This window comes from Capricornis sumatraensis, chromosome 10 (genome assembly GCF_032405125.1).
Source record: "Capricornis sumatraensis isolate serow.1 chromosome 10, serow.2, whole genome shotgun sequence".
NCBI lineage: Eukaryota > Metazoa > Chordata > Mammalia > Artiodactyla > Bovidae > Capricornis > Capricornis sumatraensis.
The window spans coordinates 101510716-101537879 of NC_091078.1; the positions used below are offsets into that span (position 1 = coordinate 101510716).

General features: G+C 42.6%; 1 protein-coding gene across 2 annotated transcripts in view; it reads left to right on the top strand.

Moving 5' to 3' along the window:
* Positions 1–27164, top strand: part of TMCC1 (transmembrane and coiled-coil domain family 1) — a 107943-nt gene that overhangs the window by 61534 nt on the left and 19245 nt on the right. The window contains exons 1-2 of one of the 2 annotated variants that reach the window (XM_068981969.1): positions 14394–14450; positions 24587–25521. In XM_068981969.1, coding sequence (XP_068838070.1) covers positions 14394–14450; positions 24587–25521 — 992 coding nt within the window. Of the gene's footprint in view, positions 1–14393; positions 14451–24586; positions 25522–27164 lie in introns of those variants that run through there. The other variant, XM_068981968.1, reaches the window with a different exon arrangement.

A 27164-nucleotide genomic window follows, 5' to 3' on the forward strand; every position in this document is an offset into this window, starting at 1 on the left:
ATTTACACCCATAGTTTTAGGTCTTACATTCTGATTGCTGATTCATTTTGAGTTAATCTTTTATGTTTTGCGAGGAAGAGTCCAACTTCATTCTTTCGCATGTTGATAGCTACTTGTGTTGCTATCATTTGTTGAAAAGACCATGAGTCTTCTTGGCAAAGGAAATTATTCTTAAGCATTGCTTTACGAAGAGAGATGTAAATGACAGAAATGAAAGAATTCTGATCTGGCTTCTAGGTAAATTATGTGAAGAGTATGAGGTCAAACTGTTTAGATCAGAGAGTCCTTTCCCCGTGGTAGACAGTTGGAAGCCAAAAGATGAGACATTTGCTCAGGAGAAATTACAATATTGGAAATAGAGAGTGAAGTTGTAGTGTTAGAAGTCTATCGAAATAACTAAATGATCTCAATTTATTTTGCTGAAATAAGTCATGGAATCGTCAGTGTATTAGGATGAATGTATAGAGAAACTTTGAAAGTTTGAGTATGCAAAATAGATATATAAGCTAAAGAAAGCCAATATAGAAATAATAAATGATAAAGATAGAGCATGAGAAATATAATTTATAATTTTATTTCTTCCAAATAAACACAGAAGCACAGAAATAGAGGCAAATAACTGACCGGCAAAATAGTGGAAAGAATGTTAGGGAAGAGTCAGAATTCCTTGGTTCTAATCCTAACCCACCCCAGTTGTGTAATCTTGAATAAGTCAACCTTCAGAGTAGTCACTAATATTTACTGAGGCCCTGCCATATTCAGGAATTGTGCAAATCTCAAGTTCCTTTTTTGTAAAATGGAGATTATGTCACATTAATTGCTTTGAAAACTTCTGTAAAGAGCCATGTACATAGAAAAGATTATTCTTGAAATCTGGGTTTATTCACTGTAGCAGCAGTATCTGATAATCTGTATGTCAGCGCTCAGAAATGTGGGCTGAAAGGTGTGCTATATTCTTATTTTGACGAAGAAACTGACGTTCAGTGGTTATGAAAGTTGGACAGTCAGTAATCAGTAGAGTCAATTCTAATGTAGTTTTGCTTGATTTCTTTATACCACGTTGACTTTGGCTTGAAAGATAGTATAATAGATCCTGGTAGGAGGGGGGAGAGGGAGGGAATAGGGTAGCACCAATGAGATTTAATTTCTTAGACATGAAAGCTTAAGATGTAATTCCCAAAGGGTGATTAGTCCTGAGATTAGTGATCTCAGTGGTGAGGTGGAACAGAACCTCGTGTTAATAAGGTCAAAGGTAAATTCCGTTTGACTAACTGGTAAGTCCCGGAAGAGCTAAATGTTCTGAAGCACAGTCATGTAAGAGTTTATCCATGTGTCTGCTGGAGTCCTGGACAGTCTTCTTCAGGAGGCAGAGCAGGGACAGAGCAGCAGTGAGATGTCTGAGTGGGGAGCAGAGGTAAGTGCCAGAGGGCACAGTGCCACAGCTTGTGGAGATGGGCAGACTTTGCTTCAGACCATGAGGATGTCACTTCTTAGAATTTTTTATTTACTTGAATTGATTTTCTCATATTCATACCCTTTGAAGACCCTTCCCACCCCACCCGTAAAGTGCCTGTGATTCATTTTTGAATGTGAAACTAAGCAGATCCTGAGTGCTTCATAGCTCTGACTGTTCTGCTCTTTCCACACTTCTTGTCCTTTCCCTGGTGGAGTTGAGAAATATTATTTGGACGTATAAGACCAATGAGGAGGGCACAGCACCCCACTCAAGTATTCTTGCCTGGAGAATCCCATGGACAGAGGAACTTGGCAGGGTGCAGTCCATGGGGTCACAAAGAGTCGTACTACTGAAGCGACTTCGCACCACCACAGATAAGACTAAAAAGAGTTCAAGACAAGAAAAGAGCCCAAGAAGAGAACAGAACAGCTTCTATTCCTTGATTTGTCCTGTGCCGTTATCTTCTTGATGACAAGCACAGAGTCAGGCTTGAGTTGTTAGCCTCTGCCGCTGCTGAATGAATGAGCGGCAGCCACGCATCCCCCGATGCCGTGTGGCTGCTGGAGACGTCTTCAGCTGGCACGGCGGAAGCACAGAACTTTGAACTCACACTCTGATTTGCAAACTTTCAGTTTCTGCATAGAAATCCATGGCAGTTGGTGTCTGTGAGAACAGATCTGTGATGGAAATAAAAGCAGGAAAGGGAACTAACGTGCATGGGGCCCGTGCTGTAGGTGAGGCGGCCTGAAGCGCTTGAAGGGGAAATGAGAGTCCCAGAAGTCGCAGAGGCCTGGGGTGTTCTCATGTATTTTGCCATGCATCTTGGAAATGGCAGAACTGGGATTCAGAAGGCGACACAGGAGGCATTTGAGGGGAAGCTGATGTGTGTGCTGATTTTGGGTGTGCATGTGCGTGTTCATGTGTTCCATCACTCCAGGAGACCCCCCTGATAGTCACACCTAACCCCACCCTGAATCCGGAATCCATTCTTTTCATCAGAGTTTTGTCTTTTTGAGAATGATGAAAGGATTGGGTCACTTCTGGCCTAGAGTAAAACTTCCGTAATATAGGGGAGACCGCAGAACGGAGAGGATTTTCTGCACTGTGTGTCCTGTGTTTTTGTCTTGATGGAAGTTCCATCTCCTGGTTCCTTTTTCTATTTATGATTTGTGTGTGTGTGTGTGTTTTCCCCTTATTTCAGGGAAAAATTTCTAACAGTACAGTTATATACATTCTTGGTGACCTAAAAAGAAATGGTAATGTGCTTTAGGTCTGCAGCAACCTCCGCCTTTTGGGTATTTGGGAGAAATGAGGTTTTTAAACCATCTCTTCAGTTTCACCAAAAATATTTTTTTAGAACATTCTCCCTTCTTCCTTGTAAAGTAATAGAAAAGTTTTGGGGCTCCTTGGCTAGGTCACAGTGTCCAAATGACTGTGGCTCATTTAGAATAGAATCTGGACATTATTTGTGATACAAAACAAAGTAACCAATAGTTCTTAGAATGTCCCACTTCCTGTTCATTTCCTCCAGACACAAAATAGGTTTGAGGAACAAAGTTTTCTCCTAATGTTTTGAGCTGCCTGTGTTTGGGATTCAGAGTATTTTGGGTGCTTATTGCTTAACTGGGCTGAAGATCACCTCATGTGACAGCATAGATCCCTTGTTTTGGAATTGCCATTACTTTCTAGAACAGCCACTCTGTACAGCAGCCAACATGCCCTGGGTCCTCTTGCTTCATATTACAGTGATCCTGCTTTGTCAGGGTAGAATTCAGCCTCACAGGGCTGGAGTCAGTCTCTGCTGACCTCATGCCACAGTACAGCATGTTCAAATCTGGGAGAAACCCGAGGGTTCTTCGGCATATTCCTTCTCTTCCTCCCTCACAAGCATGGAACCCTCACTCTCCTCGGAAACCGTATGTTGTATATGTGTGTGTATCTGTCTTTTTTTTCCTCAAATCTCTTCCTTAATCTTATAATTCTACAGCTTTAAGTGGGGGCTGGTGGCTGAGACAGACACAGGAAATGCTTTGAGCTGCTGAAACGTAGCATTTTTCAGCAGTAGATCTCAGCCCCGGGCATTTGCTATTTTGGGACTGATTTGTGTGAGGTGGCAGTAATGGAGAGGCGTATTATGTGTTTCCTAGTTGTTCATTTTACCCCTAGGTATTTAGGTAGAATGCACAGAGTGTTCTTTGGCTGTGTGGGCATGCTCAGATGATACCAGAGTGTCCCGTTCTGCTGTATGACGGGGCTGCTTCAGTGCAGAGTAAATGTCATCCTCACTCTCTCAGGCTAAGTAGTTCTCCAAAATTAAGTGTTTTCTTCAGAGAACCAGAGTTTCCTTTGCCTTTGGCAGCTTGGGGAAAGCTTGGGTTAAATTTGAAGATACCAGGCATGCATAACCAATAAGAATTTGGATTAAAGCCATTTGAAATAGTTCTCACATTAAAACAAAACAAAACGGTTCTTATTACTCAGCTACTTGTTTTTCGTGGATTTTTCCCAAAGACTTGGCAATTTTCTGAACTGTAAAGCGGCATGCACGTATTTTGGTACTATTCCTCGGGAGCAGTGGAGCAAGTCCCTGAGATTCCGCTGGATGGGAGGGTGACCCAGCTTCACAGTGAATCCACCATGTTCACGTCTCATCCACAGTCAGGAGTGCAAAATGTGGGTGACGGCTGTAGTTTACCATGAGCTTTTGGTGTGTGGTGGGTTTATAGATAATACGTAGATCCTTTCTAAGAGATACACGCTGAAGCACACAGATTCTGTGCAGTTTTACCTGATCCTGAAGCTGATGTGTATTATTGTTTGCTGTGAGCCACTGTATTTAAGATCCAAATAGATTTTTCACTCTGGAGTTTAGTGTAAGTCACTCTCCTGTTCCTTATGGTTAAATGCCAGCTTTATTAACAGATTTGTACCTCTGCTCTGTGCACACCCCCCACCCCTTTTTTTCCTGTTGTTTGTTCTGTATCTTGGATTTTAAAACCCTGGCACATCTCTGTTCTGAGGTTATAAAAGGTCAGTTTCCTTATCTATGTTTTATTAAGAATGCAATCCCAGGTTGAATGGGGTGTTCAGAAGAAAAGAATTCATAGGCCAGCCCTGAAAGGATAGGGGGTGGAGACTGATAGTAAAACAGAAGTTAACTCCTTTTTCTTCATTACTGACAGTCCCAGAAGAGGAGGAAAATGTAAAATGTAATCTGAATATTTTTAATTGATTTTGTTTGGTCTATTTATTGCCTTAATCCATGAGTAGAGAAAAGCTTGCCAAAATCACTTAGTACCTGAGTGAATAATTTTAGATTAAACTTGCTTCTCTACCCGTGTCTCTCACTGACCCAAAGTATTCCTATACAGTCCATGGAATTCTCCAGGCCAGAATACTGGAGTGGGTAGCCTTTCCCTTCTCCAGGGGATCTTCCCAACTCAGGGATCGAACCCAGGTCTCCCACATTGCAGGGGGATTCTTTACCAGTTGCGCCACAGGGATCCTCTCATTGAAACAATGATAAAAATGTTCAGAAAAGAGGTACTTGCTCTAGCTTCTGGATACATTAAACTGCTGTAGATAGGGCTTTATGTAAAACCTCTTTGTATGAGGTTGCAACACACTATGAAAACTGCAGGATAAACATTTTAAAGGCACAAAACTCTAGAGGGGAAAACATATCGGAAGAATTGGAGAGTCTTAGGAAATGGGATATTACAGAACGTATTGCTTATATATTGAAGTTATATTTGTTTTAAATATTACACAAGATAATATTCCCAGATGTTGACTTAAAGATGAATAATTTGCTTTTTCCTTCTTTAATAACCCTGCAACAACACACATCTATATAAATTGCCTTGATTTTCTGTACAAATGCCCAGAATTTATGGTGATAATTATTTGGTTCTGTACAGATGCTATCTGTGTCATTTAAACAGTTATTTACACTGGACTGTCACTTTATTAAATTGTGAACTTTTAAATGATAAAACTCCCCTCCCATCTCAACTGCTGGTTGACCAAATCTCATCGTTTCATGGGGCTCAGAGTGCTACATAAAGGTCAGATTTCCTAGGAACAATGCCTATGAGACAGTGCAAAGATCTGCCCACATTATTTTGTAATTGTGGGATTTCTTTGTAATTGACTTTCATTCGAAAGGAATAGCTAGAACAGTGATTTCAGTGGTGGATGAGAAGTGCACAGCACAGCAGCAGAAGACTGTTTCACAGGGCACGCCTCCCTACTCCCAGTGCCCAAAGTGCTTTTCTTCTCCTCCGGAGGATGTTTCACATCCCTTAAGACTGCAAGAAGAAAAACAGGTTGAGAACTCCGACTCAATGCTTAAGAACATTTGTCGTTGATTATTTTAATTCATGCCAGAAATTACTGTATGCCAGAGTTCCGGTATATCCTATCTGAAACAGAGGGTGGTGTAGACTGATCATTTGTTCACTGAACAAACAGTTGTTGGAGAATCTATCAGAGTCTGGGAGTTGAGATGGCTCTCTGCCCTCATGCAGCTTCCATTCAAGTTGGGGAAGATGACAACAAGTAATAAGCCTAATAAGTAAACAAGGAGTACATTGGAGAGGTATGGGCTATAGTCCCAGTCCTGCCAGAACCAGATGGGAACTTGGGGATTTAGTTAACATGCCAGAGCTTTTATTCCTCACTTGTAAGATAAGGCTACTTCACAAGACAGCTTCTCAAGATTGTTAGATTTTAGGATGTTTCAGAATATATGTACATAGACACGTATAGGTTGGTTTTAAAAATAAAGTGACACGTCTTCCTATGACTCTCAGAAGTGGTCAGAGACACCAGTCTCAAACTTATTTTTCTGTTTCTAGGCAGTTAATAGAGTTAAAAAGCAATTTCTTAACTGATTATTGTTCAGTTACAAACTGCTCATAGAAGAAATGAAGGAGTTTACTGGACTTAAACTAGTACTACTAGTACAGAGGAAAGTATGGATTTAGACGAAGTTCTCTAACTCTGGATAGGGTAACTATTTTCTTTCAAAAGCATTCATTCTAAATTCCTTTATATAGTCACTTTTAAGTGTAACACATTTTCAAATGTAATTAATATTATTCTATATTAAATCCTTAATTTGCACATTATTTTGCTGGAAGAAAATCTTCCTTAAGTGAAGAGTCGCATATCTTTATTTACATGAGGTTGATCTCTGTGGCCTGGGCTTCCCAGGTGGCTCAGTGGTAAAGAATCCTCCTGCCAATGCAGGAGATGCAGGTTCGATCCCTGGGTCAGGAAGATCCCCTGGAAGAAGGAATGGCAACCCACTCCAGTATTCTTGCCTGGAAAATTACATGGAAAAGGATCATGGCTGTGTCTAGTCCATCGGGTTGCAAAGAGCTGGACACGATTCGACGACTGAGCAAGAGCACAAATCTCTGTGGCCTACAAATTAATAGGAATTTGAAATTAAGAAAAAACGTACAGTGAAATGAGTGTAACCATATGGTGTACATATGTATTCTAAACATTTTACTTGATCCAAAGTTGCTAAAACACTAAGTCTTAAGATAAAAACTTAAATTTTTAGTTCATGCTTCTGTTTTTTATTAATGTTAAAATGAAGGGCACAGAAATATTTTCTGGCTGCCATTACTTCTTTGAAAAATGGACAAATTTTCAGTCTCCTTGGCATTAAATTGTTACTATTCCAGACCAGTGGTTAGGCATATGTAAATAAGTACTTTGCAAAAGAGGCCCATAGGGAAGGCACTAAACAGATTTTCTAAGTTTGATTATCCTTAGACTAAGCTCATTTCCTTTTTTAATAGGCTTACTATAGTAGTAGAGATGTTCTGAAGACAGGATATCTAGATTTCAGCAGTACATTTAACAGAGTTTTTCATGGTATCTTTTGAGGGAAGGAAATTATAATTGATTATTCATAACTGAGTCAGTGAATGAAAGAGTGACGATTACTAACTTGGATAAACACCGTCCTGGAACACGGTCTCTGATGGATTGCTGCAGAGTGCTTCCAGTCCTCTTCAACCTCTTCATTAATCCATCACTAATGACATTGCTATGCTTAGTCAGGGTTGAAGATGTCAAGCAGCTGAAAAGAGTAATTAAAATTTGAGCTGTAAAGTTGGAATTCAGTGGTATTCTCAGATGTAAAGCAGAAGTCACCACATTATATGATTCAGCTGTACCATATTTATGTGATTTATGGAAAGGTCAGCTGTTCTTAACACCATTTTCAGTTAAAGAGAAAACAAACTGAAGAACTGAATTAGAAATGCTGTGAGTAGGTTCTCTGGCAATCTCTTAACTCAAAGTAATTTAGATCCTATAGCAAAAAAGGAAGTCTTTACCTAGTGGGATCTTGATTAACCTAAATCAGACAGAGCTCTTGTTCTACTACAATACATTTTAAGAATTAGGTTGTCTTAGTCATTCTTTGAAATTAAAATTCTGGAAAAGCAGCATTATTAATATTACCCTAACATTAGGATGTTATAACAGAAACGTTGTTGATATAATTACAACATAAAACACCCTGAGAGAAAACTGAGTTCCTAGTAGTTGAAAAGAATAAGAGAAATGACTAACAATATTCCCATCTCAATTTTGTTTACAAAAAGCCACCAAAAGAACATTTGTTATCAATTGGTCATGAGCAAATTTATTAAAGTTCTCCCCTTAATGTGCAAGACAAAGCATTAAGTTATTAGGAATTTTAATTTGGACTTTTCCTTTCCTACTCCCTAGATTAAAGGGCTGCAAATTCTATAATACCATATAAAGCCTTCAGTTCAGTTCAGTTGCTCAGTTGTGTCCGACTCTTTGTGACCCCATGGACTGCAGCATGCCAAGCTTCCCTGTTCATCACCAACTCCTGGAGCTTGCTCAAACTCATGTCCATCAAGTTGGTGATGCCATCCAACTATCTCATCCTCTGTTGTCCCCTTCTCCTCCTGCGTTTAATCTTTCCCAGCAGTCAGGGTCTTTTCCAATGAATCAGTTCTTTGCATCAGTGGCCAGAGTATCGGAGTTTCAGCTTCAGCCTCAGTCCTTCCAATGAATATTCAGGACTGATTTCCTTTAAAATTGACTGATGTGATCTCCTTGCAGTCCAGGGGACCCTCAAGAGTCTTCTTCAACACCGCAGTTTAAAAGCATCAATTCTTCAGTGCTCAGCCCTCTTTATAAAGTCTTAACAGTCATCTAAACTGTAAAGTTAAAATTAATTTTGACTGTAACATGGTTTGAAAAATTAATTTTTATCAAATCATTATAAGATAAAAAGTAATTTTGTCAGAAAATGTTCTTGGGAAGATGGAATATGTTTTTTTCCCTGAGTGTGCCAAAGTCAAGAACAAACTAGAGACAGTTCCATATTGATTTTCTAAATAATGGCTTGAGAACAGAGGCCTTCTATAGTTATTGCTTCTTAGTCTTTTATGAGAAATTTGTCTCCAGATTTTAATTGTGAATGATTTCACCCCCATTTCTAGTAAATTTCACCTAAATACCGAGCAGACTATCTTTTGGGACTTCCAAGGTGGTACAGTGGTAAAGAATCTACCTACCAACACAGGAGGCGCAGGTTCAGTCCCTGGGCTGGGAAGATTCCCTGGAGGAGGAAATGGCAGCCCACTCCAGTATCCTTGCCTGGAAAATCCCATGGACAGAGGAGCCTGATGGGCTGTAGTCCATGGGGTCGCAAAGAGTCAGATGTGACTGAGCATGCACAGAGGCTGTCTTCTAAGGTCTCTTACGACTCTGGCTTGGAACTCTGCACAGGAAAAAACTTCTGTAACTCTGCTTTTTATGTGCTTGTGGAATATCAGAAACTAAAGGCAATCCTTAAAGGACTAAAATTAATTAATAAGCAAACTCTGTCCAGCAATCAGAGGTGGCTCTGTGAAACATTGTATACAAAAAAAAATGGAAGATTCCAATTCAGAAACTAGCCACAACTATCTGTAGATTTAAATATAACATAAGCCTGTATTTGAGGTGATATGGTGTTATATTCTTTGGAGGGAATGATGCTGAAGCTGAAACTCCAGTACTTTGGCCACCTCATGCGAAGAGTTGACTCATTGGAAAAGACTCTGATGCTGGGAAAGATTGGGGGCAGGAGGAGAAGGGGACGACAGAGGAGGAGATGGCTGGATGGCATCATGGACTCGATGGATGTGAGTCTCAGTGAACTCCGGGAGTTGGTGATGGACAGGGAGGCCTGGCGTGCTGTGATTCATGGGGTCGCAGAGAGTCAGACACTACTGAGCAACTGAACTGAACTGAACTGATGTTATATTCTTATTTCTTACGGATTAATTCACTGGACATTTATTGAGCCTACATTGTAAGCTGAACTAAACCATAATGGAAAAGAATATGAAAAAGAATAAATATATACACAACTGAATCACTTTGCTGAACACTAGAAGGTGACACAACATTGTAAATCGGCTGTGCTTCAATCAAACATTTTTAATAGAATAAAATAAATTAGTATCTGAAGGGACATTAATTCTCTGTACTTTCTTTGTTAGAACATGTGTATTGCCTTTGGGAGAAGATGTCCTCTTACCTTCCTTGTCTCAGTCCCTTTCCCCTCTGTGATTATAGTGATGAGTACACTTCTGCTGTGTGTACATCTGCTGTGTACACGTTGATCCCGTTCACGGAAGCTCTAGGAGTGAGTTGTTTCCAAACTGTAACTTCGTGAACCTGTGCTTTTTCTATTTTTCAAGATCAGTGCAGATTCTTAATCAGCCGTTTTGACTACCATTATCCTGGTGTGAGTCCTTGACCTCAGCAAGACTTGTTCTTCACTTACACACTGTTCCCACTGACTGTAAACACTTGGGCCAAAGGACGTGAATATTTGGCTTCATATTTGTCATACATTAAACGTTGACACTAGTCATGGAAATGTCTCTAGGACATCCTTTTTGGATCAGAATTGCACGTCTTCAGTTAATTGTCTCGAATAGCAAGGCAGGTAACCTGGTTAATTTCTAAAGAAGGTGGGTGCCTGTATTCTCCTAAAGCTTCATATTCTGGTATTGGCTTTGGCACTAATTCTGTTGCTCTCCTTTCTGAACTAATTGGTTCCAAGCAGTAAAAGAAAGCACTTGCCTTATTTAGAGGTTCATATGACTATACTAATCTCAAAAGATTTTAAACTCCTTTACAGTTACTTTCTTTGTCACTTTTCTTCTCCCCCACCCACTGCCTGGTTATGAGGGGTTGCTTTTGCATAGAGAAAGCTGCTGAAGTCAAAGAAAACCTCCCTCTTACTGAATCCCAGTGGGAGCTTGCTGCAGTTAAGGACTTTAGGTGAACCTGTAACCTGCTGGAGGAGGGCAAGAAAAGAGACTCCTTGAGGAATGCAGGGCCAGCTGTTGCGACAGGTCTTGACTTTGGTGCCTCCCTTGCAGATCTATCCTCTGCTTTCTGCTATTACAGACAGTAACTGATTTATTAGATCTATGATTTTTCTTCCTCGATTCAGCTTTCCTTTTCCCCATCTTTGGCCAGTTTGGGAAAAGTTTATCCAGCCAGTCATCAGGCATCAGCATCAAGAAGGTCAGTCAAATTAGATGCTTTACAGAACAAAGTTCCTCAGTCTTTGGACATTTTTCCCCAGTGGATCCTTCATGAAGTATCGCAAAGGGGGAAAGAGAGGGAGAACTTTAGGCATTTTGTCTAAAATAAAGTAGTGCCCATGAGGTCTTACAGCTGAGATAGGTTTAGTAATAGAGCAAAGCCTCTAGAATCAGTCTTGGTTTATGTTAAGGGTGTCTTTTGTCTGGGATTTGCTTCCAAATCATTGCATGGGAGGGAGGAAGACCAGCCATGAGTTAATCATCAATGCTGGGAAAAGTGTATAGGATTCAGTATCCTCTCTACTTTTACACATATTTGAAATGTTGCATAACAAAGAAGTTTTTAAAAGGCATTCTTTCCCCAAGAGTTTTTTAGAAGGATAAAATCTATTTCCTATAAATTTTCAGCATTCCCCCCAGTACTCAACAGTGTTGAACACAGTAAAAATACTGTTGTAGGTTTGTATTACTGAGGGAAAAAATATTTTCTTGTCAGATGAATTCTGAATTTAGTAGGTTTTTGTTATTATTTTTGTTTTATTTCCACATTATTCTATTTATACTACAATGTTTAAAAGTATTTCATAAATTAGATTCTAGTAATATTTGTATTCACCTTTGTTTCTTTCTAAGGGCATATTCAGTAAACTTTAATCAGTGTTGAGAAGTCTGAAAACCAGTCAATGGAAAACAGGTCTAAACAGTTTCTCTGGGGCTTTGCCGGTGGTCCAGTGGATAAGAACCCACTTGCCAGTGCGGGGACACAGGCTCAGTCGCTCGCTGGGGAAGAGCCCACACGCCCTGGAGCAGCTGAGTTCGTGGGCCACAGCCACTGAGCCTGCGCTCCAGAGCTCGTGCCCTGCAACCGGAGAAGCCACTGCAGTGGAAAGCCCACGCACAGCAGTGAAGGCCCAGCGCAGCCAAAAATAATATAGAAAGCTAAAAAAAAGTTTCTTTGTAAAGTAACATTTGAACATTTTTAGACATTTTTAAAGGAAACTTTTTGTGTTATCAATAAAATATCCCTGATATGTCTTTGGGTGGTATTTAGTAAAGGAGCCTGTTTTCTGTCTGGGTCCTAACTTGACTTTACTGCTAAATGCCAATTGAATCCTCAGTGTCTTCTATTTTGTCAAGTTGATCACGCTTATTCAGATATCTATGCCAGTTGAGACGCTGTAACTTTGATCTAAAGCGAGGATTGTTGTTGTTCAATTGCTGGGTTATATCTGACTCTTTTCAGCTCCGTGGACTGTAGTCCTTCAGGCTTCCCTGTCTTGCACCATCTCCCACAGTTTGCTCAAACTCATGTCTGTTGATTCGATGATGCCATCTCAACCTCTTCTGCCCACTTCTCCTCCTGCCCTCAGTCTCCCAGCATCAGAATCTTTTGCAGTGAGTCGGCTCTTCACATCAGGTGGCCAAAGTATTGGAGTTTCAGCTTCAGCATCAGTCCTTCCAATGAATATTCAGGACTGATTTCCTTTAGGTTTGACTGGTTTGATCTCCTTGCTGTCCAAGGGACTCTCAAGAGTCTTCTCCAGCCCCACAACATGAAAGCATCAGTTCTTTAGCGCTCAGCCTTCTTTATCATTCAACTCTCACATGCATACATGACTACTGGAAAAACCATAGCTTTGATTATACAGGCCTCTGCCCACAAAGTGATGTCTCTGCTTTTAATACGCTGTCTGGGTTTGTGAAGCAAGGATTAGCAAGCTTTCTTTTTTCTTTGTAAAGGAGCAGAAAATAAATATTTTAGGCTTTGAGAGCCACAAGAATACTCTACTATATATTTTGTTTGTTTTTGTTCTTAAAACTCTTTAAAAATTTAAAAATTGTTCTTGGTTCTCAGGTCTTTTGTAAGAACCTTATTAAAACAGAATTAAACAATTGATTTTTAATTAGGTGTTTTACAAAATAAAAGCTGCAGATTCAAATGTTAAAGGTTTTATTCAAAGGAAAAATTGTGACTCTCATACAAAATGAACACGCGTGTCAAAATTTTATTTGTCTCACTAATTCACCAATTATTAGGAAGCAGTAAGATATTAAAATGAGAATTGGACTTAAGGTAAGTTTATATTCTCTACCAGACAAAATTAACCTGTATTTCATCACCAGCACTATCCACAAGGTAATTTCCATCTCTACAGTTTTAGAATAACCTAGACAGAGACAAAGATGCAGAATTTATCCTATCGGATAACTCCAGAATATCTGATAGACAGCACTGGCTAGTCCCTTGAAAGGACACTTAAATTTTTTAAAAAATTTTTAACCACTTTAGTGTTTTGCAATTTCTGCTGATAACCTCCCATTCCTCTTGTGATCATAAATAATTTACAAAGGTTTTTCTTGATCACAAAATAGTTGGTCTCCTTAGATTTGACCTGATTTTTGCAGTTAAGAGTGCTAATTAATCACACAGACATCCTTGATGGGTTGTTTTAGGGTAAATCCCAAAGTGACTTTTTCAGGGCAGGAACGGTCTCTTGAAGACATTTCGTTCTTTCATGCAGTATCGTGAATATTCAATAAATAGTATGTATGTGATGGTACAGGAGCTGAGCTCAGGTTTACGATTGTGGTGTTTTAATCTGTTACTTAAACTTCAGAGAGCTTATTGTTTTTCATTCAGAAGCTTTTTTTTTTCCCTGTTGTCCATAGTTAAAAAGACTTCAGGGTCTTGTGCTCTACAAAAGAAATCTTTCTGAAGTCTTTCTTTGCTCAGTTTTCATTTAAATGACTTTGTAAACCTAAAATGAAAAATAAGGGAAGAAACATTAGAAAAGCATAGAAATTTGTCCTGGCAGTCTTTTAGTCTTCTGTTGAAACATGGAGAGATTGTTTTTCCTTTGTCTTTATGGAACCAAGCTCCCTAAACAGTGTTATCCTATTTGGAATATTTTTCACCTCCTTGAGCTGTTCTCTGGTTGTAAATGAGAGTACAAATGTGGATGGTGAATGAACGTCCTGTAGCTTTAAGGCCAGCCTGTTGGATGCTTTTGTCTTTTATAAAAGATGCTCACAGCTTGAAGAAGAGCGGCAGATACTGTCTGTGATTTCCAGTCTCAAACTGTTCATTTGCATTCAGCTCTAGCAAACTGTGCCCACACCCAGGCACGCGCGTGCGCGTACACATACACACACACTCTCTCTCACACACGGATGCTTGTTTGGCAGAAGCTTTCTGTTTGTTCAGCACAGAGTCCTTCCTCCTTGGCTCCCCAGTGTAGAAAGCTCAAAGAGTTGATGCGGGAGACAGAAGCGGAACAGTACGCAGGCCGAGGAGGGCACTGCAGGGTGTTGGCTATGCGGGGATGTTGATGTGGTGTGGCTGTACCTGCCTGTTCTGTGAAAGGCACTTCTCTGAGGCTGTGAAGGTGAGAAGCCCAGGGAGCAACTAGAAGCTTCATTTCGGCTGGCTGTTGGTGGGGGAAGGCATTCCCAGTGGTAGCTGTCCTCATTTACCGCGTTATTCTCGGAAACCAAGTATGTGCAGCCGTGACAGACTCTGCCACAGCTCTTCTGCAGTTTGGAAGCTGGGACAAATGGAAAGAGCTTATAGCCAAAAGAGGTTGTGATTGTTTGCGCGATCCAAGCTTGCGCTGGCAGTGCACAAATGAAGGATGAGCTTTGTGGCGAGCAAAATCAGCAGACTGCCTGACAGGGGGCTTTGGTAAGATAAATGTGTCGCTTATGTTTTGGGTCTCCGCCCCCCCCCCCGGCCCCCTCCCCTTTTTTTGTTTTTGTTTTTTGTTGTTGTTGTTTCTACTTTTCTGTATCTGCTACACAGAATTGCCTCTTAGCAATGACTAAAACATTTTGCAGATTCACGTTTGATGGAAAGGGATACCCGAGGGAGCCAGAAAGGAAGCCATTATTTCTGGTCATTCAGTTCTGTGACCTTCAGAAATAGTCATCAGGTTTTTTTTTTCAGATGTCCATGAAGTGGTAGAAGCTAGGAATTCCCAGAGCAAAGAACACTAACAATTAGATAGCCTTTTTCTTCTTTGAACAGTCATAGTTAACCCCCCTGCCCCCATTTTTTTTTTTTTTTTCAGCTTTCCCTGTGGCCTGAAGTGGAGAAGAAAAAATAAAGGCTCTGTGCTCTTATTTAATTGTTACCACTGGAACACTAATAGGCTGAGAATTATAAGTGTGGAGGTGGAGGAGGGCAGGTTGAAGAGCCTGCTATTTTCACAGCTGTGCGTTGGTGGGTGTTTGTCTTCGGTTCATTGTCATTGCTGCTCAGTGTCACGTGGTTGCTTAGTGCTTTATCTCTGCCTCTACTGCTCTTTAATCCCTTTTGTGTTCTAGTTTGTACAGTTTTGCTTTACCAGACCCAGTTCCATCATTATGAGCCCTTCTTCTGTTACTGTTAATACATATTAGCCTGTTTTAGAGAAAAGATAGTTGTAGAAAGAAGCCCTGAAATACTTATGGACCCCAAGAAAGACAAAGATATTTTTCTTTAAAATCTAGAGTTTGCTTTCAGCACATTTTGGAGTCTGGATTTGGGGCTCCTTAATAAGCATGAGTTTGAGCAACCTCCAGGAGCTGGTGATGGACAGGGAACCCCAGCGTACTGCAGTCCATGGGGTCACAAAGAGTTGGACGCGACTGAGCAACTGAACTGGACTGAATAAGCATTTTTATTGTGAGTTAAAGAAATAGTTACACTAGGTCAGTGAAATCTTATCAGAACCACCTTGCCCTAGTCTGCTTTAAGCTGGATCCTGTTTCTTGTGTTTTGCTGAGCGCGAAGGTTTACTCTTCCCCAGCCTTTCTTGGGCAAGTACCGCTGGATGGTGCGGTGGCTGCTTTATTAGCCTGCCTCAGACCTTGCCCTTGAGCCCCTCTTCTATCCAGTAGAGAGAGCCAAGTTTTCTAGCTGCTTAGAGTGGGCAGAGAAAAGATCCATTGACACCTGGGTTTTTGCTGACTCACTGCTTATATAAGCCTGGTAAATACAGCTACCCATCCACTCCATTTGGTTACTGGGCAGGTGGCCCCTTCTTCTTTTCTGGTCTTTTCCTCTCTCATCCCATCCCTGTGGTTCTTCCTTAAATGTTTTTAGTAACAGTCTGTCTTTCACCAAGTGAGAAGCAATGAATAGACAAATCTTTTTTCTCTTTTTGAATTATCAGCTTAACTGTGTAGTTTCATCTTGATTATGATCATTCAAATGCTATATTTTGTTGGCACATGAGACCTACAGAAATAAGACTTCTCTTCCTTTGTGGCCCAGTTAAGTGACAACGTCCTTTTCTGTCTCTGAGAACTCAGTGTCAATGCCCCTGTTCAAAGAATTTCTCTGTGACCTTCCAGTCTAAAGTAGGTTTCTTTGCCTGACGTTATTCCTTTTGTCGCAGCACTCTGTCCTTTTTCTTTGTAGCACTGTTCGCAATGTATGTCATTTGATTACTGGTTTTTTCTCTCTACTGCTTTTCCCCACTTAGCCCTAAGCGTCATGAAGGAAGAGACTTCATTTTGTCAGGATGCGCCCAGACGCCTAGCAGAATGCCTGGCTGAGAGCTGAAGGAAGGTTACTGGGCAGTACTGCCTGAGTAAAGATCCTGTGGTGATGTTGACTGAAAAAATGCACGTCAGGGTTGTGACTTGAGTTTTATTTGGAAACAAAATGAGGACTATAGCCTGGGAGACAGTCTCTCAGATAGCTATGAGGAATTGCTCCAAAGGGAGGGGTGGTGTTAGTATATTTGTGATTTTGGTAACAGGGGATTCACGCATACATTTTTACAGACAGTGCTGCTAGTCTAGAGCAGGTTACTGCTGGTCACAAGAAGCAGGTGTCTTCACTAATGATTTTAATGCTTTTCGAGATTTGAAAAGTTGCAGGAAATTGGGGTCATAACATCTTTTCCTGAAAAGTATCTTTAACTCTCTGAAGGCCAGTTCTGCCAGTTTTTCCCAGAGCACAGAGTCCCTCATTCTTGATCTCTGGTCTGAAACGCTTTCAGGATGTGTCGAAGATCAGCGATCACAGTGGCCAGTGACCTCATCTTTGTAGAGGCAGACGGCGAGCAAACTTTCCATCCACCGTGAGAGAAGAAAGGATGAGCAGCAGCGCCTGAAAAAGGCCAGAGTGTCTAGAGTGGGAGGAGCACGCTATGAGATGAAGCTAGAGAGAGATCCAGGGCCCAGTCACGTAGAACTTTGTCAACCAAGTTCAGGTTCTTGTTCTTAATACTTCAAGAGTGTGGAAAGCTACTAAAATAATGTAAGGATTGGGTGGTTTAGGACTTCCTTTTTTTAATATTAAAATCTTCAGTTTAATTGAGGGCCTACGTGAATACAAATAGATCAGTCAGTGTGAGTGATTCAGCAGAGGGAGGACAAGATTTTGTCCTAAGAGTTTGACAGTAGAAATAAATAGAGATGGGTGGCAAGTATTATACTTTGATGGAAATTTGGAAAAGAGTAGATAGGACTGGGTATTGGAGTGGATGCAGGTAGAAGGCAGGTGATATCGAGGGTGACTCCTGGGCTTTGGCATGGTTTGGTTTTGGCTTGTGTGACCTGATGGATGGGGCTTCGCAGGTGGCTCAGTGGTAAAGAACCTGCCTGCCAAAGCAGGAGACACAAGAGCTGTGGGCTTGATCCCTGGGTCGGGAAGATCCCCTGGGCAACCCACTCCAGTATTCTTGCCTGGGAAATCACATGAACAGAGGAGCCCGGTGGGCCACAGTCCATGGGGTTGCAGAGTCAGATGCAGCTAAGTGATTGAGCATGCACTGAAATCCATACTAGTCACATCTTTATGCTGTTTTTTTCATAGTAGAATTAAAATTTTTTAAATTTTTTTTAAGTTACTGCTGTCCCATTATAACTCTGAAGTATCAGCTAGGTTATATCCATTATGTTCTATCTGAGAACGTTGGTTTATATATCATTCTTGTAAGGACTTTAGCTTTTACTCTGACCAATGTGTGGAGCCACCGGAAAGTAATGCATGTAAAAGATGCTGTGATCTGACTTAGGTTTTTAAGGACTACTGAAATATTTTTGACCGCAAAAATGTTATTGCTGTAGTAGTGTAGGAGGTCATTGCAGTCATGCAGGGAAGAACTGATAGTGTCGTAGGTCAGAGTGGCTGCAGCTGAGGTACAATGAGAAGCAGGCAGATTCTGCAAGTAGAGCCCGAAACATTTTGCTGTGGCAACATAGTACACATGTTGGTAACAGCGCAGGCTCCGGAGCCAGGCTACCCGGGTTCAAGCAGTGGTTTGGCCACCTCTTTACTCTGTGTTTGTGGACAACTTAAGCTCTGTATGCTTTATGATCGCATGGATCAGTAAAGTAGCCATTACCAAGATGGAAAAGATTGCAGGGGCCACAGGTTAGGGAGATGTCAGGAACTCAGTTTTGTATGTAGTAAATTTGAAGTGATTGTTAGACATCCAAGTAAAGATAGCAGATGGGTAGTTGGGTATATGAGTCGAGTTAAGTATGGGCTACGGTATACATTTGGAAACTGTTAGCAAATGCATTATATCTAAGACCATTTAAAGAGGAAGAAGAGTAATCAAGCCATAAAATGGAATTGAGGGTGTACAGTTTATACAGCGCCTCCCTAGAGCTTTTTACTCCACATGTAAGCCTAACAATAGCCAGTTCAGAGAGAACCAGGTTATCACAAACCACATGGAGCTTTTCAGATTCTTTCATTGCTTTTTAGACTTTTGTTTTATCAGAATTGCTTGAAATAAAAAGGATTAAGCTGAGGCTTGGAAATCTTTTGTCTTAATTAGACTGTGTCCTAAGAGTATTTGTGGGAAATTAACTTGTAAAGGGGAACTCATTGGTGGCAGTTTTATAGATTCGCTTATCCACACATGGGTTTTACTGATATATGCATTCTTAAATCTTCAGCAGTGAAAGCATTTTTCTGTGTCACTTTCTTCTTTGGCTCGTTAGCACCTGCTCAAAAACTAGAAAGTCACTTTAGTATTAGCAGATCTGTGTGCTTCGGACTAGTCATTCTTCATTCTGAGGATTTATGAGAAAGATTTTTGAAAAACCCATACCCCAAGTCACTATTTCTTTTTCACAAAAGTTAAAACCTTAAAGTTAGAAGGAAACGGGGATCATCTGTTCTAACTGTCAGTGCATCCTCATGCGACAGTTTTAACATGCAGGCACGAAGTCTCTGCTTGAACATTTTCCAGTGCATACGCGACCTGATACTTGAAACCCCTTGGTTAAGCTGAACAATGAATCTGTGCTTACAAAAACAGCTCCTAACCATAAAAAAGCAGCATATAATTTTATACTTACACCGTCAGTGCTGTGGTTGGAAGTTGCCTGTGATCTCTTTCTATTCTTTCCTTTCTTTCTCTTCCTCCCTCCCCGCCCGACCCCGGGCTCACATGAATCCATCAAATTCACGCATCAGGCCTGAAGTACTCCTGGCAGTGCTCATCTTCAGTGCTGTATTTCACACAAGCAGGAAAGCAGTTCTCCTGTGATGGCACGTTCTGAGCAGCAGCCCTGGATTCCATAATGGATTCTTTGCAGTGGGGCTAGAGCAGGGTGGGCCAGAGAGGAAGTTAATCATCTCAACGCATATTCGACTCAGGCAGTAGCTTTTCCTCAGCAGCCTTGGAGGAATGTGTATCATCTGTTGGAAGCTGTTTTTCTTACAAAAATTCTGACCTTTGTTCCATTCATAGTCACATAGGCTCAGTCACCGCATGGCGTACGAGCTCTAAAAGGATCCTTTGAAGGACACGCTAGCAAGCATTTATATTGAACCCTTACTGGATATTTTCTTTGTTCAAGGCATTGTGATACCTTCTCGGGGCACAGAGATGAGTGATGACCCCTACCCCACAGGAACTGTCAGTAGAAGCAGCCCACTCAGACAGTCGCATCAGCATAATGTGATCAGCACAGTGGTGCAGTGCATAGATGTGTGAGAACAGCGAGGAAGAGCGTAATGTGATCGGCACAGTGGCGCGGCACAGTGGCGCAGCGCAGAGGCGTGTGGGAACAGCGAGGAGGAGCCGCGCCTCCAGGGGCTCCCCTGGTGGCTCCTACCGTGAAGAATCTGTCTGCAGCGCAGGAGACCCAAGTTCAGTTCCTGCGTGGGAAGATGCCCTAGGGGAAGAAATGGCACCCCACTTGAGTATTCTTGCCTGGAGAATCCCCATGGACAGAGGAGCCTGACGGGCTACAGTCCATGGGGCTGCAAAGAGTCGGACACGACTGAGCGACTGCACACATGAATCCAACTGGGAGCAGGAGGCTGTCAGGAGAGATTCCCTGAAGGAGGCTGTGCCTGGACTGGGTTCCCCTCAGCCAGGAAAGGAAAGGAGGTTGTGCCCTTGAAGGCAGAAGACTGGACGTGTGAAGCTGTGCACCCTGGCTGGAGAGCTGCATTCCAGTTGTGCCCTTAGCACACATAGATTCAAATGGAAAGTTTCCGTTATTCCCAAGTGACCCTTGATACAGTTTTGGTTTGTTGTTTTTTTGGCAGGGCCGGGGGGCGGGTCACAATTCTGCCGAGGCACATGGTGGGATCAGTAGCTCCAAAGCTAGTGAGCAGACCCCACCAGAGTTCACGTTTCAGTGAATTGTCACATACGCAGTGTCACCCACGAGATGATTTTAAAACTTCGTTCCTCATGAAGATAGACCTGAAAACTGCTGGTGGTAGAAAAGAGTGGGGTCTTAAGTGGTTCGCAACAGAAAAGGGCTGTTTGAGACAAACTAGACTTGTAGCCCCAAGTTCACAGGTGATCAGGATCATTGTCACGAGTATTACTTGTATATCAATGCTTTTTCAAGCTGTTTTTGAGGTGATTTTGTGTGCGTTAGTACTATCCCTATTGTACAGTTGACAAAACGAACACAGAGGTTGAACAACTTGCCCAGTGTCACATGGCTAGTAAGTAGCAAAGCCAGTTTTGAACCCGAGCAGTTTATGCCAGAACCTGTGCTTCCCTGCTGTAGGAACTGTAGCCAGATTTAATAGTCTTGTTTTTCTGATCTCTGCCTTTTCCCGTTTAAGAAAACCTTCTCCTATTTTCCACTATTGCCTTCTAAAAAGGTTTAAAATATTCTTTTCCTATTGGCAATTTAGTTGTTTGTCTGGAGTGAAGTGGGAATGAAATTTTATGTTGTTAGATGTGGAGAGCCTCGTACGCTAGCAAAGACTTGGGAAAGCAAACTTTGCAGCTGGTACATTTACAACTCATGGCTGAGTCAGCCCTTCCAGTGCTAAGTATTCAGGCCACCAAGGACTTGGTTCACAGTGCTGTCGATACCAAGAGAGCATTCTCATCCCTGTCCTGTAACTCTGCAGTTCAATGTATCTTTCTCTTCCTTTTTCTTTCTGCCCCCTCCCCTCTTCTCCCGATTTCTCTTGCTCTTCTTCCTTTTTAAGAATAGTGCTTGCCAAAATTGGGAGGAGTTACTGGGTAACCCAGGGATTCATGGTTTCAAATGTAAACTACCCTTGTGCTGAAACTGAGGGTTAGTCTTCTTTCTCGGGGCTGAGGACAGTGGATTCTGTCAGCTGTATTCTCGCAGACACATTGCTGATGCTAAGTGGGAATCGGGCACAGGAAGGACGCAGTGGGGCTCCAGACAGCCCAGACAGAGAAGCCAGAGTAGAGAGAGACTGGGTGATCTCTTCAGTTGCTGTGCAGGGAAGTAACATCACATCTAAACTGTGATCATTTGTAAATAATTATGTTGAACCTTTATATAGGTTTTTACAATTTTAGTGATGGAATCAAACCTTGATTCTGAGAGCAAGATCCTATTCTATCTCACAGGGAATGATATTCAGTATTCTGTGATAAACCATAATGGAAGACAAGGTATATATGTGTGTATAACTGAGTCACTTTGCTCTACAGCAGAAATGAACACATCATTGTAAATTAGATATATTTTAATAAATAATAAATACATTTAAAACACGCCGATTCTAGTCCCAACAGTATCTTTTGAGCAGTGTGATCCATGTGTGTCCTCCCAGAGTAACAGTGACACTTGATTTCCATGTCGACACTTCCTCAGACAACAGGATGCGTAGAAGTTGATATTCAGATAAGAAAGAGCCTAAGAAAACTAGACCATGCATAAGCTTGTGGTCCTCAACCTAGAGGTGTTTCGTGTTTGCCTTCCTGTTACACTGTGGTAGATGGGGAGCCGTCAAGCATAAGCATAGTCAGGATCGTGTAATGATATGTCTGGTAGTTACGGGATCGGAAATCCCATTCAGAGAGAAACTCATGCCGTGGGAGCTCTGTGCAGCCTGAGAGAGTGGCCCCGAGGCCCTGAGCAGAGTGGGTTTCCAGGAGCTTCTGTTGGAACTCTGGGCAGCTCAGTTAGCTGGAACTCTGGCTCCTCTTTGCCGCTGCTGCCTTCCCTCTGGCCCTTCCACGCTGATTCGCAGGCGCCTAGAGAGGAGCAGGGTGGATGGAGAAGGGACCCGACCCGGTTACCGGGTTCCTCCCTGACTCTTGTACATATTCGTTTCGTTAGTGAAGCATAATGTCATTTCTGTTACTCGTTTCAGTTATAGATTATCTTTTGCTTTTATTTCAGCATTCAGTAGTTCACTTCTGTTCATGTGGAAGGAAAATATTACTGCTTGCTATTCACATCAGTAGTAATATACTGAACCCAGTTGCGAACTGCGTGTGTCTTAGCAATCAGCATGGTCCCTGCTCAGACAGCACACTGAGGAGGTACAGCCAAGATGGGAAAGGGAAAATGTGTCTCTAGACTGACGAGTTACTGGTCAGCACTTCATGACTATTTCAGATTTGGTGTGTTATTGTCATTACAGAATTACTGATTTGGCCTTTCCGAATATGAGAGTAACCTATATGTAGTTCTTGCTACCATCTTGTTTACTGGTAAATGAGATTAGGGATGGGAAACAAGGGAGCGAATGTGCCCCCTCTTTCTCCAGGGTGGTGAACTTGCACATCGTCACTCCTGGTGGGAATTGTTTACCCCACAGTGGTTATTTCATCATTTCTTGCTGTCACTGCTCAATAGAGAGCAGCGTCCAAAGCCTTTTTGCATGGCTGTCATTGTCCAGTTGTGTCCGACTCTTTGTGACCCCGTGGACTGCAGCACGCAGGCCTTCCTGTCCTTCACTATCTCCTGGAGCTTGCTCAAACTCGTGTCCATTGAGTCGGTGACACCATCCAACCATCTCATCCTCTTTTTGCATGGGCCCTGCCCTAATTCATCACCACAAGCCACATCCAGGCACACCTTCTTGAAGGGGTTTTTTCTCCTGAATTAGAGAAACTCAACCTTCCCTTAGCTTTGGCCTGATGGTTTTGAAGTTTGATAGTTGAAGTTTTCAAATCTGAACAATCTGTCTTCTTCTTTGGCTCCCTTGAATGGTTGCACACACACATAGGAAGATAGTCATTGTATGTGTTTTGGAGTCCCTTGCCTAATAAAAATCTTTGAGTAGACAGAACAGACAAAATTTGAGCTTCACACAAGGCCTGAACTTAGTCCCTGACTTGTTTAATTACTTACCTCTTCTATCTCTGTCCCAGACAGTTCATGTTACCTTGCCCAAGCTTATCACAGCTACTTGTGATCTGGGCTTTTAACTCTCAAGCCCTTATCATGTTCATGCTTGCCACTTTCAGCAGGACCTTCCCGTTCTCCCCTTCACATGCCACCAACTTCCAATTTAGTGTCCCTGTTGGAACAGACAAAATGATTCTGTACCCCTTGATGTGGTTTGATTAAAAAGACACGTGATAACAATTGGATTTTTATATATAGCCACTTAAATTACCTTTCTCACCAACATTTTCAGATGACTGTAATCTGAAAGCAAGAATTGGAATACAGTGGTGTCTGAATACAGAGACAGTTTTCATATAATTAAATTGAAATGCAGATGTACTATGTTGTACATAGATAAAGTTCTAAACACAAGTATGTGTGCTGAGTGTGAATTAATTCATGCTTTAAACTCACTGGGAGAGCTTTATTATGTAAAGCAGTACTGTAAGAAATCCTTTAGCAGAAGATGAATACCTTTTGCACAGATTCCAGCCTCTGCAAATCTTTTCTCATGTATCTGGTTTACTTAAAGCAAAGTGTGCTTGTTTGGGGACAGTATCCAAGAGGGCAAGGGGGCTGGTATAGGACAGGAGGAATTGGGTCAGCACTCTGTGCTGAGTGGGTGTCCCCAGTGGCTCAGTGGTAAAGAATCCACCTGCCAGTGCAGGAGATGTGTGTGCAATCCCTGGGTGGGGAAGATCCCCTGGAGCAGGAAATGGCAACCTGCTCCAGGATTCTTGCCTGGAGAATCCCATGGACAGAGGAGCCTGGTGGGAGTACATGGGATCGCAAAGAGTCAGATAGGACTGAGTGACTTAAACAATTAGAACAATGCTCTGTGCTGAGTAGGTGAACTTTTTCAATACATTGGGGCCCATCGATGGTGGAGAGCGAGTCCTCCTGGGCTCCTTCTAACCTCCCCCTCTTGCTTTCACACCAGATCGAGCGGTTGGAAGTGAGCAGCCTTGCCCAGACCTCTAGTGCGGTGGCCTCCAGCACAGATGGCAGCCTGCACACAGACTCGGTGGATGGAACCCCAGACCCTCAGCGCACAAAGGCTGCTATTGCCCACCTGCAGCAGAAGATCCTGAAGCTCACGGAACAAATCAAGATTGCACAGACGGCCCGGGACGACAACGTGGCCGAGTACCTGAAGCTGGCCAACAGTGCGGACAAGCAGCAGGCCGCCCGCATCAAGCAGGTCTTTGAGAAGAAGAACCAGAAGTCCGCCCAGACCATCCAGCAGCTGCAGAAGAAGCTCGAGCACTACCACCGGAAGCTCCGGGAGGTGGAGCAGAATGGGATCCCCCGGCAGCCAAAGGATGTCTTCAGGGACATGCACCAGGGGCTGAAGGACGTGGGCGCCAAAGTGACCGGCTTCAGCGAAGGCGTGGTGGACAGCGTCAAGGGGGGGCTGTCCAGCTTCTCCCAGGCAACCCACTCGGCTGCTGGGGCCGTAGTCTCCAAGCCCAGAGAGATCGCGTCTCTAATTCGAAATAAGTTTGGCAGCGCCGACAACATCCCCAACCTGAAGGACTCTTTAGAGGAAGGGCAGGTGGACGAGGCAGGGAAGGCCTTGGGGGCCATTTCCACCTTTCAGTCCAGCCCCAAGTATGGGAGTGAGGAGGACTGTTCCAGCGCCACCTCGGGCTCAGTGGGCGCCAACAGCACCGCCGGCGGCCTCGCCGTAGGAGCGTCCAGCTCCAGAACCAACACCTTGGACATGCAGAGCTCAGGGTTCGATGCACTGCTGCACGAGGTCCAGGAGATCCGGGAAACCCAGGCCCGACTCGAGGAATCCTTTGAGACCCTCAAGGAGCATTATCAGAGGGACTATTCGCTAATAATGCAGGCCTTACAGGAGGAGCGATACAGGTAAGTGATATGGGATTCAAGTCCTGGATGTATGACAGTGTCTGTGTTAACACGCTCCTCTCTCAGTTTGCCCCGCCCTCTTCCTCTCATCCCGCGCCCACAAGTCTGTTCTCTGGGTCTGCGGAGACGCAGCTTTAAAAGGTCTGTGTAGAGTCTTTCTCTGGAGTATCCACAGCACTTTAGATATGTTGTGTGATGTTGGCATGAGTTCTGAGAGAGAGCAAAAGAGAGGCCAGAAGAGTTAAATTACTCCCAAGATCTCACACCAGTCACTGTAGCCCTCCTGTCTTCAACTTCCAAATGGAGCCAAGGCTTTCCACCTACTTACTTATAATCCAACCACCACAAACCATTGCAGCCCATAGCTCTACTACGTGAAACTGAAAAGATCTGTAACCCTCTGAACTCTGTAGAAATTAAAGATAGAGCCCAGCCAAACATACTGAACCTTGCAGATACTTGCCTTTAAACACACTTATCTGGGCAGTTGATACAGAAAGATTTAGACTGGAAGTAAATCTAGATAAGCCTGTGTGTTACTTTCATGGATTGCCGGCTCTTTGAATGAGAGTGGACTTAAACATGACATGGTTCTACGCAGTTAGAAAATTCTCCAAGGACTGAGTGCTTGGAGTCATAATCTGTGCTAAGGGTAGGAGCCGGCCTCTCTTTTGTGTTTCACAGCACACACTGTATTCATATTAGACCAGTCTTAACCATTCTCCACGTCTGTGTCTTTGCCTCTTGTTCCCATCGCATACGGCTGGTGTTGTCAGCCAGAGCCAGGCCGCCTCTCTGAGACAGATGTAAGGGCCAGTATTACAGGAGCCACACTCCCTGCTCACAGCCACAGGTTAAGCCCTGAAAGGCCTGCGTCTGGTCCTGTCCCACTTAGCATCTAGAATCTCAGTACTTTTACTGTAGCGTCAAGGATTGAACAGTCCCTTCACCTCTTGGGGGAAGAAAAAATAATGGAAATGATTTTTTTTTTTCAAATTTGCTTTTATGAGGTAATTTCAGGGCCTGAGATTAATTGTTCACGTGTATCAGTTAGTTCCGAGAGGAGTTAGAGCAGCAAGGTCTTTTCAGGTGATAAAAATGTCACTCAGTCCTGCCTCTAATCTTCACCCTTCTATCCTTCAGTTCTGACTTAAGACTTGAAGGGGGAAGAAAAGAGAAGTGTGGGAAAGAGAAATGAAGTTCTAAAAGCAAGTGAATGATTGTTCTTATGTCATTGTTTTATATATTCTTTAATATACTTAGATGAAGAGGGAAATGGCAACCTACCCCAGTATTCCTGCTTGGAAAATTCCATGGACAGAGGAACCTGGTGGGCTACATACAGTTCACGAGGTTGCAAAGAGTCTGACACAACTGAGCACACATACAGAGTATACTTAGGAAACAGTATCTAAAGCAGTGGGCAGTCTGGCTCGTACGCAGAGTCTAAAAACACCTAACTCCCAGGTTCAGATTCTAGGCCTGCCGCTTTCTGATCTTGCAAACTGGACAAGATTCTTAACCTCTCTAAGTCTTGATTTCCTTGTCTCTAGCATAGAAATAATAATAGTCCTTCATAGGATGATTGTGCCGTGTAAATGAAATAATTTATGCACAGCACGTAGCTCAGTGCCTGGCCCCGT